The following is a 12301-nucleotide window of genomic DNA, read 5'->3' as shown; positions in this document are numbered from 1 at the left end:
CGATGATTTGTCTCCAGTCTGATAAAAGATAGCACACGCTGGTATATTGCTTCTTTTCAGGAATTTTTTGTTTTGTTTTATAGGCTCTTTAAAAGTAAATTATGTTTTAGATGTTGCAGTGACTCCTCTGACTCTCAGGAAGAAAACAGTTAATAATAATTTCTTTCCTTTCAGCTCCCATGAGCCTACCTTCATTGCACAGTTTGCATATAACAGCTAGTAAGAGTAGAACGTACTGAACCTTAAACAAATCTATTAGGATCACCATGGCAAGAAACTGGGAAAATGGCAGGAAAAACGAACAATGATTTTGTAAACCCTCCAAAGGTCAGAAAAAGGCTTTCAGTAAGTATGCAGAGGCTAGAAATCAAATCCCATTTCCTATCATAAGAAACCAGTTGTTTTAGCAGCAGTGGTTAATGTACTGTATGTGAAAGATTTAAGACTAGTTGGAAAGCTTTGCTTCTGTTTTATTAGGCTGCTATTGAAAAGCCAACAGCATAACTTCAACTAGGTGCTTTGAGATTTCTTAATGGGCTGTCAAGGGCAAGACACCAGGTCTGTGCTATACTAGCTCTTTCCTGTACATTAAAACAACAGGGGCCAAATGATCATATACAGAAGTATGAATTACTTGATGCTTTCTCTGTTCCATATGGTCAGCCATGTCTTTGGCAATTAATCATGTACAGAATCAGTTGAGTGCTCTCTGAAGCATTGAAGTCAACATTTAGTTGTACCTGTGCCAGTGGGGGCAGTGGGGGTTGAGAGCGTAAAATAGCAGGATGAAGAGCTGCTGGCGCCGAAGCCAGAGCAGCTGGCTTCTATAAACAACACTTTTTTCCTCTTTACCTTTTTTTTTTCCTTTTTTTTTCTTTTTTCTACTTTCTTTGACGAACGCGAGCCATTTTTCAATATCATCCAAAACATGAGGGTTGCTGAGTGAAACTGTGATATCTGGCATAGCGGATTAATAAACAAAAGGCAGAGAATTGGGTTTAATGTACCCAAATTACTGGGTGATAACTTAAACCATACTGGCTGCTTCCATCGTATCAATGAAAATGGGTGCATTTGCTCATATTTTAAGTAAAAAATTTTAAAAGTAAAGAAGAAACGAGCAGTGGTTTGTAAGCAATTACTAGCTTTTTTTATCACGTGGAAGTTATGACATGTTAAATTAACATGGCTTAATCAATTTCAGGTTCTTTTTTTTTTATTTATTATTTTTCCCCCTCTAAAAGGCACGGTGTTTTAGTTTTACAGACTTTGATCAGGATACTTTTAGCTCTAAGAGCAAAATAAAGTCACAAAAATAACAAGATACAGGACAGCATTTAAAATATTAGCCCTGCTTACGGATTTTGCACTTTATGTTTTTCCTTTCTGTATTAGTTATTGATTATTGAGAGATGACTGCTATATTAAAGTAGATGTGGTTAGTAAAGGTTCAGAAAACTCGTGGTGAATAAATTAAATCTTAACTCAGGAGTGAAAAATCTGATTTGTTGACCCAATAAAGTGGGACCAAGAGACAAACTGTCCCAAGTGCCACTTTAATTCAGACGGAGGGGTAATTTGTTTGACAGAGTACCAGGCTTCATGTCTCCAGCTATCCAGTGTTTCTACCCTTAAGTCTGGCTCCTCGAGAGGTCTGTATTGAAGGAAGGAAAATCCAACTTTAAAAGACTAACGATGTACCAGTGTGGGTTTTGAAGTGTTTACTTGTGCTTTTTGTTGGGTTTGGGCTGGTTGTTTTTTTTTTTTTTTTTGCTTCTTTGTAAGCGTGTTGCAATATTCACCCAGGATACATACAGCTAAGCAGGATGGTGGCCTGTTTGTGTTGAAACGTAGTTTCTTCTGCTGTGTATCTAAGAAAATAAAATATTGTTGGAATGCCGTTACATACCTAGGTTAGCTCTGTTAAGCCTAATAAAAGGTATCTGAGTGTGTATCCTGAGCGAATAGTAAGACTTGATTATAGCAGTTTTTATTTAGTCCCGTGTCACTGATACATTTTGTCAGTAGATAGGAGAGGAATATGATATTGGTCTCTTAAAATCTTATCTTAGTACCTTGTCTTCCTTACGTGACACCAGAAGATGCTCTGATGCTGTTGCCTGCTATGCCTGCTAAATGCTATCTTTAACACAGAAGGCTGGATTGGCAACTGCTATATGGATGTATATGTGAGTAGGTAGCTTTTTGAGAGGTGGGTTGTGTGTTTGCTTTAAAGATCATGCCACTTGGGATTTAAAAAGAGATGTCCTAAATACATTAATAGATTTGTAAGGAGAATTGGGGAAGATTTGCTGAAAATATTAACAGTGCCACTTACTAAGGAGACGTGCTGGCCAGTGAGGCAAGAAGTTGCTTCCCTCAAGTGATAAGTGATTTGCGTAAATCTCGTTGCTTAGGTTGTCCAGGATATGTTTTTGCCAGCTCAGGAAGCAGAAGAAAGAAAGTTTCAACAATTTGTAAACATTACCACCCTCAAGAATCTCTGTGAACACAAGGATGAGATAAGACAGGCTGTAGGGCTGGTACTCTTGTTTATTTATTCTACTGTCCTGCGGTCCCGAGTGTGCTGAAAAACACCGACTCGGTGTTGAGCCCAGTTCAGAAATGTGAAGGCTTCACTCAGCGTTGGGCTAAGGGGGCCTCTGCAGACAATTATCTGTCATTAAAGAACATTAAAAGAATTGAGACACAAGGTCAGATTTTCTTTGATGAGATGTGCAACTACAGTGATGTTCAAAAGAATGTCATTCCTGCCCTTTAGAGGAGGGGTGGTATCGGCTGGGTTTCTGATGGATTTTTATCAGTGTTGATGTGAGGAAATGGCTTTCCCAGCTGATAACATCTTTGACCGAGTTTCTTGAACCCTTGACCTTTATCAGTCAAGGTATATATTGAATCCCCTTGTTAAAAATAAATCTCAAAACAAGTTACATGGAAAAGAAAACTTCCAAAGGAGCGTGTTTTATAATATTATTTTACCCAGAATGCTGCTTTATTTGTTACAATTTGGGATTTTTATTGAGATGATAAGAATAGCAAGTTATTAAGAAATGCCTCTCTACAAGCTACATATCAAGCCCTGCGTGCACGCTGTGGGTAACCTTACTGCCCTCAGCACTCTTAGAAAACAAGTAAATCAGTTAAATTGCTACGTATTGTTGTTGTACATTGCTAAATAGTACTATTTCACCCTCCAGGTAGCTGCAACCCAGGAAAGGGCCCAGGAAAGAAGTGTTTATGATGTCGGTGTCAAACTATGAGTTTGGCTTGAAGTGTGTACATCACCACATAAATGACAGGTGTTAACATGAGGCTGGACAATATAATTGTTCTCTCACTAAAAATTAAATTAGGTTCAATTTCCAGAATTATGATGTTTCTGTAGATGGAGGGGACTTTAGGTAATGGAACTCGGTACCAAAGTTGCAATTTGGCCGGGCCACCAGAATTCATACAAAAGCATGATGTCATTGTGAATCCTTGAAGTGGGACACCCATTTTCTCTGACTAATAATACTCTAATCATGTCATTTTTCAGGTTTTAACTGAAAATTTTTTAGGAGCTATCACTTCTCCATGCTCTACACCTTGGGAATCACATATGGGATCTTGATATTTGTTGCCTGCAAATAGCTCTACTTTCAGCTTTGTGAGGCATAGCATCATTAAACTTGGGGCTTTTGGGCAGTCTTGGAGAGAAGTAGAATCCTCCACTGTCACCAGTGGATTTCCCTAATCCTGTTGTGATTAATAAGGCCATCCAAAGATTCTGAAAGGGAAATCTTGGTGTACTGTGACATAGCTGTATGGCTACAGTCTGATCTCCCTGTAATACAGAGATACGCTTTAGTCACGGTGCTGTGTCAAGTCTTGCACACGGTCAATATAAAGGTTAAAGCCTTATTAGGTGTATTTATTCTGTATGACAAAGAGCGTTAATTGACATCAATTAAAGAATCTTCGCCTCGTGTGTATGTTGTCCCGTGCTGAAGTCCTCTGTCAAACCCTGCTGCGAGCTGTGCAGCTGCTGGCGGCGAGGCTGTAAGAGCGGGATTGTTGTGGTTGGCGGAAACTAGAGCTTGTGGAAAAGACGCTGTAGGTCAGCGCAAGGGAAGCCCATGTCAGGGAATCCTTATCTGAAAATACTCTCTGGCTTTTTGTTTGCTTTGTAATGTCAAAGCAGGGTCAAGAATGTGATCTGTATAGACAGAGTTTTGAGCGTTTTGGCTTTTTACAAGAAAATGTTCTTTTTGATGTGTAAGTCCCGTATGACAGGGTAATGCCTTTTGGTAGGCCAGCTGGGAGATGGGGAGGAAGAGGCTTTTTGCTCTTTGTCATCTGATGTTGGTGCAATAAAATTAATTTCTGTCTCTGTGAACCCTGTCATGCTTGTCTCTCGCAACCGCCATGGTGGTAGCAATGTTACCGCTCCTTTACATAGCTTAAGAAGCGTATAATCTGCATATTATGCACTCTTGTTGAAAAAAAAAAACAACCCTGTTAGACCAAGGATCCATCTTCCTGTTTTCACAAACTGAAGATAATAACGACCATTTATGTCACAGAATACCCAGAGGAATTTTAGTGGGTATACATTTGGGCACAGCAGAATGTAACATATATGTGATGTTGAGGAGGAAGCAACGTGCCGTGTCTTTTTGTCACGCTGTTCCTGTAAGACGGGCCATCCTGGGAGCAGCAATTGCAGCTCTTGGTGGTATTTTAATTGTGTTTTCAAACTCAATTCCGTAACTGCTCAGGTTAGAAACATATTTTTTGCCGCCTTTTCTGTGAAAAAACTAGGTTTGTGCAAGCAGTCTGTCTGGTCAGTCTTCCTTCCCAAAAGCCCTTAGATACTTTGATATGTTTGCAGAACGTGTGACTGAAGGTTAGAATAGCCAAATAATTAAGTGAATATCAGGGGCTGGTTTAGGCGAGAAAGGCGAATATAATATCTTCACTGAAGGAAAAAGCTGCGGCATCGATTCTAAATCTCTGTTGTGGTTGCACACAAAGCACATGTGCACTGGTGGGCATACGTGTTACTAGCGTGAGCATGTGCCATTTCTTTCCCAAGTTGACAGACGTGGGGAAGCGTAGGGGGAAGAAGAGGAGAAAACTAGTAGCTGAAGGTGAAGATGTAGTGAGGGAGCTGGAGTTAGCTTGATGGGTGGATGAAGGACAACGAGAAGATCTACAGTTCAGTTAGATCAATATTAACTGTCGACACAACATTTGGGAAAGCCAGTAACTTTTGGTCTGCAGGGACTGAGTGTGATCCTACTCCATAATGACTTATATCCATTTCGTGTGTGGGGGGGTGTGTATACATATTATAGAAATTTTTAATTTATTCCATAAATTCCATAAATTACTGCTTGTTTACTTGAAATATTTCATGATAAAGTGAACATGGGGACATCATTAGAAATCCCTGTTGGAAGATACAATACAAACAGGTATTTTCTATTTTAGCTTCACCAAGGATCAAAGGGGAGGGGGAAATCCCCAAAAAAATGCTGTATTGAGGGAAACTTTTCTGATACGATTTGATACAAGAAAATATTTAGAAAAGAAAAGAGTTATGTCTCAAGAAAATGAGAGCTAGAATGCACAATGTCTTGTTGTGTTACTTAAAGCAATGAGATTTTAAGGTTTACCTTATGTGCCATGTACATTGATTAAATACCAAATATATGGTGGCCATTTCTAACCATCATTTACTGTATTGATTTGTCAGCAGTGGAACTGTAATAAAAAAAGCTATTGATTTACTGTCCTTATTTGCTTATGGGCTTTTTATTAATTTTACACATTGTTTCCTATTTCGAGATTCTAATTTTTATGTGGTTTTTCCCTTTCAGACAAGACTGGTACTCTCTGAAGTTGGAAAAAAGGAGCAAATTGAGGAACAAAGGAATGAAACCATCAACTGCTTCTTGCTAGTTCTTACTGAGCGACAAAGGCTGCGTAAAGAATGGACAGCAAGGTGAGAAACTTGAGAAAAATAGATAATAAAATTGGAAACAAGTATATCAAATATACTCCTATAAATCCACTTGGGGGGGGACAAGTTGACATTTAAAAAAAAAAAAACAAATTTACTATTCAAGTAGTGGTTTTCCTTGAATGGACTAGCCAATGTTTCTGCTTCTGATTTCAGAGTTCCTTTGAGGGGTAGAACGCTGCCTTATTGCGCTTATATAGGGCCATCTATTGATAATAGCTTGGTCGGCAGCGTATGTGCTGGAGGATTGGTATCAGCTGAAGTGCGTTTTCCTTCCATTGCCAACAGCCTGAGCAATACTCCTTGCTGGAGTGCCATGCTCATAGATACCCTTCTTGTCTGCTTTCTTGATGATCCTTGCATTTTCTCGTGGTGCCCTACTGCTGTTAGCTGGGTTGTGTTGGGTGAGATTGGCGTAAATGTATATATCGCTGGAGTTCATATCATGTGACTGTTCTATTATACTTGAGTTCTTAAATTCAACTCATTGCCAGGGTAATAAATCAGGTGATATTGTTAACAATTTTAGAAATTTGTTTATGCTTTTGTTTGAAAAAGCTTGTAACTAGGATGTAATCAGATGATGATTCAGAGCCTACAGATACATCGTACTTCTAATTCTTTCAGAAATATGTGAATACAAAAAAGAGAATTTCTACCATATACCACCATGTGTCCTCTTTAGCTGCTAAATGAGTTCGTCACCTTTTTTCACATCTATTTCTAGAAGCTATAGATTTTTACTGATTTAATAATCTCTTGGTTTTTTTCTTTGTGATATTTATGTAAAATATCTAACAGTCTGTGAAATTTTTCTACTAAATGTACAGTTTTCCTTTAAAACCAGGAGGTGTCCCGTGTTTACAATTAAATGCAGATTTTAGTCAAAAGTATTTTTTTAATGGGACTTCCTTAATCAAAATTAGCACTTAATTGTCATGATTTTTTTTACCTGCATTAAATGTTCCAGTTAAGGGAATTCTCTTGGGTTTGTTAGTGTATAATTTTGGAAAGTTCCTGAAAATTCTATGAGATAGAGTTTAAAAAGTTAATTGTAGACACTTGAGTGGCTTTGCTGTTCACAATAATTACAGTGAGTGGACTAGAAACATTTTAGAGGCTTTAGATAAAAATTAAGCATTATTACATAGTAGCGACTATTATACAAATTAGAGGATGTGTTTTATAGTTTTGCATTCTTATGAGTACGGAATGTTTATTTGTATACTGACCAGTTAAGATCTCAGAGTGGAAGAGTTCTGTAAGGAGGGTCTACAATATTGTCTGTACTAGCACGTGGTTTTTTGTTTCTTCCTTTTTGAGGAATTTAAGGGATTTGGGGGGTTGGTTTGGTTTTTTTTTTTCCTTCCTTCCATCATCATGCTTACTAAATAACACAGACGCTTTCGCTACACTGGAAACAGAGGAATCACTTAAGGCTTTTCTGTGGGGTACATGCATCTCTGTTGTGAACCGGAAGGGAAGGCTTCCCAGAGAATAGGAAAAGGCTAAACGGTTCTCATGAGTGGGAAATCTTTTCAGTGTTTGTTTAGTTCAACAACGATTTCCTAAGATAGAAAGTCATCAGGAATCATGGCAATAGGGACTTATTTAAAAATAATGTGGTTACAGCGTTACTGGTCCCTGCCCACCCTGTAATGGGAGGCTGGAGTTGTTGCTGTTGCCGTTGTAGCCATAGTCTGGTCTCTGAGACAGAAACTCTGACGTTCCGGGGCCGGGGGGGAGAGGCACAAGCAGACAAAGTGCAGGCCTCCTTAAAACTAAACACCTGAAAGAAAATTTCAAGAACATTGTGCCTTGAAAGTTCTGAAAAAAAGTGTCCTTTGAGTATTAAATATCCATAATCCTTTTTCTTTCCATTTGATGTTTCCCATCCCAGTGACCTATCTGAGAGTCTCATCCATATGATCTGCATAAACAGGCTGTTACCATACACCTCACTTTGCTTCATCAAAGCTTCAGCTAGATGTCTGGAATGAAGCACTGACTGTGGTAGCCATCAAGCATACGGTGGTGAAAGTTATAAAACGTCCGCCGTGGTACTAGCAGGGCTGCCCATGTTTTAGAGATCAGTCTATTGTGTACTTTGGAATTACATGAGAAAAATGTGCTTGGACAGGAAATAATTAGCACTTGTCAAAGGGCAGGCAATAGGTTACAGTATTTTACTTTCAACAGGCTATCAGGGGATCAGCTAGATTAGATAATAGAATTTTTTTTCCTCTGGAAGTTAAATACAGATGACTCTAATTACCTTACATTGTGCATTAGAGAGCACATTATGAACAGTACAACTTCAAGAAATTTAGGTCAATGAAGGGAGGGCAGCTGGCAAAAACTTTGCTCTGCACTTGGACTTTGTAGAGTTTTGTAGGCATTCTTTTCTTTCATGGATTTTTATTTGTGTCGTTGGCACCTCAAATAAAAAAAAAATACATGCTGGGAACTTACTATAAACTGATTCGACTTTTAGAAATGTAGCCTTTCTCAGGGAAAGGAAGATGAACTGTTTTCATATGTACCTACCTGGTTAAAGCATGGCCTTGCATTTTTTGCTTTAAGTTGAACTCTTGTTTCTGCATATTAACAAACTGAAATTACTCTTTTAAGTTTTTATTTTAGGTCCGTAGTCCAAAACACATGGTAGTGCACTTAGTGTTCTGGCTCACCGTTTCATATACTTGGGACTCAAAGATGTCATCGGTATCTTAAGTATCTGAGCAGGTCTTCTAGGGATTCAAGCTGTTCTCTGTTGAGTGGTAGTGATCCAAAATACTTCAGGTAGGACTCAGTGAATGTCCTCTAAGTGTTAACAGAAATGGTCCAGAGTTCCTAAAGCCCCAGATTTGTTTATTCTGCTTGATAGTGCCTGATGGACAGGTTGTTATAGCTGTTAAAGAGCTGCTCTAGCCCTTTGAACTGACCCCTTCTTGACCTCTGCTTATAGAAGGTCACTCTTCAGCTTATAAAGCAGGGGGAACCCTGAGATTCTACTGTAACGAAAAGAGGGTAAAGGGAACAGCTGTGAATTTTGGACTAACCATGCAAACCTGTATAGACTTTTTAGGGTCACTGTATGATAATGAAAATTGTTACCAAATTATATGGAAATTTAACAGCAATAGTGGGAAAGAGAGGGTGGAGTCTGATGCATTGGGTTTGATAAATGAAGTGTGAAGTTACCCATCTGGCTCTAGACAGCCCTCTTTTTCTCTACGAAAGGGAAACATTTAAAAATAACCATGGTACATCTAGAATCAATGACCCATACAGAGAGCTGGAATAGATCAAGATTTAATGGTGGCTGTGGAAGAAATTATCATTTGAAAAGTGAGACAAAGGATGAAAAAGTACAGTTCAATATCTGCACCTGATTCATTTTCAAAAAAGGCCTTAATATTTTTAGCCCGTTGATGATGCTATTGACATTTTTTATTTTACTTTTTGACTGGAACCAGAAAAGTTGTTATATCATAAAGAAACAGTTTTGCCAAAAAAAAAAAAAAAAGTACTTGAATTTCAAGACAGAATGTTGCACTTTACCTGATCAGTAACTGCCCAAGAGAACAGGACTATAGTTCAATAAAAATGATATCTCTTATTTCTCCCAATAGAACTTGTAGCGTGTTATAATAATATTGTCTTTAATGCTTGCATGACGCACTGCACTTAATTGCTAGTGGTTTCTTGCTATATTTTTATTATAGATACATTTAGTACCGAACTAATTTGTCATCAATACATCAACAATAGATTAATTTAAAGGATAATGTTGAAATTATTAGCTCCTGGGAAAAAACAGGAATAGTTAAACCATTACTAAAATATGTCTTTTTCATGCAAAAAGTTCACTAGTCCAAAATGGTTTTATTATGACACAGACTCTGATGTCCATTTTGCTGTTTCCCTGAGTGAAATTAGGGGGAATTCAGCCAACTAATGGAAAATGTGAAGTGACATAATGAAATGGAAAGTTTGAGAGGAAAAATTAAATTATTTATGATGGTTGTATTTTCATAGTTGTGCAACTTAACCAAATGTGGAAGCCTTAATTTCTCTCTAAGTCATCATGTAATGACAAATTGACATAGTGAAAACAGAATAAACATTCAATAAATAATTTGGACCAAAGTAAACACAAAATTCTTCTGGTTCATGAAATAAACAGCAGAAAAGTGTTAATCGGTTATATTTTGTAAGAATCAATAGCTTAAAACCTGGGCTCATTGAAATAACACAATGAAAAAAGTCTATTTCATGAGGTCATTCTACAACCCATAGCATTTTGTAGATCAGATGGCTGTGTGTTTTTAGAACTGTTATATTCCTCCATCTTTGCACAACACTTCGAGAAAGAACCTTTTACTTGTGGCAAATCGTGTAAGTGTCAGGGTTCAAGTCCAACTGGAGCGTGTTTTGCCTTTGTCGAACCTTTTCTTAGATCTCACAGGTTTGACATAACAATGTAAAGGTATTGGGTTTTTCCCTAGCTATAGCGAATGCTTATCATACTGCTGAGACAGTCTTACCTCTCTGCAGTGAAATCTGGATTATTATGTGGATATTTATAGAGGAATTTAAATTATAAGTACGTAGTGTGACAATTGAGTCCTAATCTGCGATAACGCTGTTTGGTTCTATAATAAGAACAATGAAGGATATGAGAGTGGAATCCTAAAATAGTATGCTTGTTAAATGAGGTGCAAACAGGAACATTTTTAGATATTTTATTTTCTGTTTTGGAGAAAATGTTAATTTTTTTCTTATGCCTTATCTCTTTATAGCTTGGAATTTTACACCATATATCAGAAGGTAATTGAGAGAGATGTTACTCTTTTTTAGCTCCAGTAGAAGAAGGTGGTGTTGACGTAAAGAAGGAATGTACCTATCTCCTTCTGTAACAGGAAGGTCCGTGGGTTAAGAAGTTAGCAAGGGCTTTGGCAAAATTGGAGCAGTTTTTTTCCTTCTGTCACAGACTCTGTGTATTTTCCAGGAACTCACTAATGCTAGGTTTTTTTAATCAAATGTGGTAATACCAGTTGAAAGACTGGTTGACAAATACTGAAATTTTTTACACTCTCACAGGGCTGCCAAGATGATAAATATATGAAATATTGTGAACTCTTCAGAAACTACTGCAAATGGGAGCTACACCAGTTCCAAAAATTTAACAGACAAATTGCAGAGGTATCAGTCTGATGGAGAGTGGGATTGGGATATGTGGGTTGTTTCAAACTTTTGTGGTTGTTTTGTGTAATGTTAGAATGAGAGAGATTTTTTGTGTGTGTGTTGAGGAATCCAGCGTCCGTGTTTCTGAACTGAGTAAGGATCTCGGCACGCACAGCTGCGCGATCCCCGGTGGGGATCTTGTAACACTTGTCCTCTCTGGACAGTACGTGTGTCAGCTGGAACGGGTACTCCATAAGTTAGCAACAAGCATAGGCAAAAATTTTGATTCATCATTTTGGAAATCACGGGGGGGGGGGGAAGATTATATTTGGATTCTTTGCTATGAATGTTTTGTGTGTATGAGTGTGTATGCTCTTTAAAAGACAAGTAAACTGTTCAGCACCCAGTATGTAACCTAAACCAGTTGATCCGAAAGTAACTGTGCATTGTGAGTTTGATGGTAATGCTCAGCGCTGTCTGTTAATCAGGAAGATTCTCTGGGCCAGACTGAAAACCAACTTTGCAGCTTTCAAATGAATGGAGGAAACCCTGCGACTTCAATGAAGTTGTCAGGTCTCCTGCTGTAGTTGTGCTTAGACATCAGCTGCCTGGACTGACCTTTGACTTCTCTCCAGTTGCTTATTACCAGACTTCTTTTGCTTCTCCTGACCCTTCCTGTTTTCCGCCTCCCTCTTTCACCTGTGTTTCTTGTATTGAGGAGTCTTTGAAGCGGCCAAGCTTGGGATCAATAGGTACAAGTACTCTACAGAACAATGGAAATACGGCTTGATTAAATGCTGCTGTTTAACCACCGCTATTATTTCCTTTGAAACTGTCTTGACCCCTTTACCCGTGAAGAGACTTTCTGTTTACAAGCTGTGGCTGCTTACAGAAAACGCCGCTTCTTACCTTGTGCTGTCACTACATACACAGCAAATATGGTGCAAAAAATGTTATTTGGTGCAGGGACTTAAAACAAATGGTATTATAGGGCAGCCTAGTAAAAGTCGCAAAACTTCAGCTCCATGTGTGGCTTCTATGTGTCAGGCTTTTTCATTAAGGCACTTCATAGGCATTGTTTAC

At 38.2% G+C, this 12301-nt stretch overlaps 1 protein-coding gene across 1 annotated transcript in view; it reads left to right on the top strand.

Annotated features, from left to right (window-relative positions):
* The window catches only part of FTO (FTO alpha-ketoglutarate dependent dioxygenase), a 254672-nt gene that overhangs the window by 107705 nt on the left and 134666 nt on the right, over window positions 1-12301 (top strand). The window contains exon 8 of the mRNA XM_074157836.1: window positions 5886-6010. Coding sequence (XP_074013937.1) covers window positions 5886-6010 — 125 coding nt within the window. The remainder of the gene's footprint in view (window positions 1-5885; window positions 6011-12301) is intronic.

The sequence above is a fragment of the Numenius arquata genome, chromosome 13, assembly GCF_964106895.1.
Source record: "Numenius arquata chromosome 13, bNumArq3.hap1.1, whole genome shotgun sequence".
NCBI lineage: Eukaryota > Metazoa > Chordata > Aves > Charadriiformes > Scolopacidae > Numenius > Numenius arquata.
This window is presented reverse-complemented; position numbering and strand designations above follow the sequence as displayed.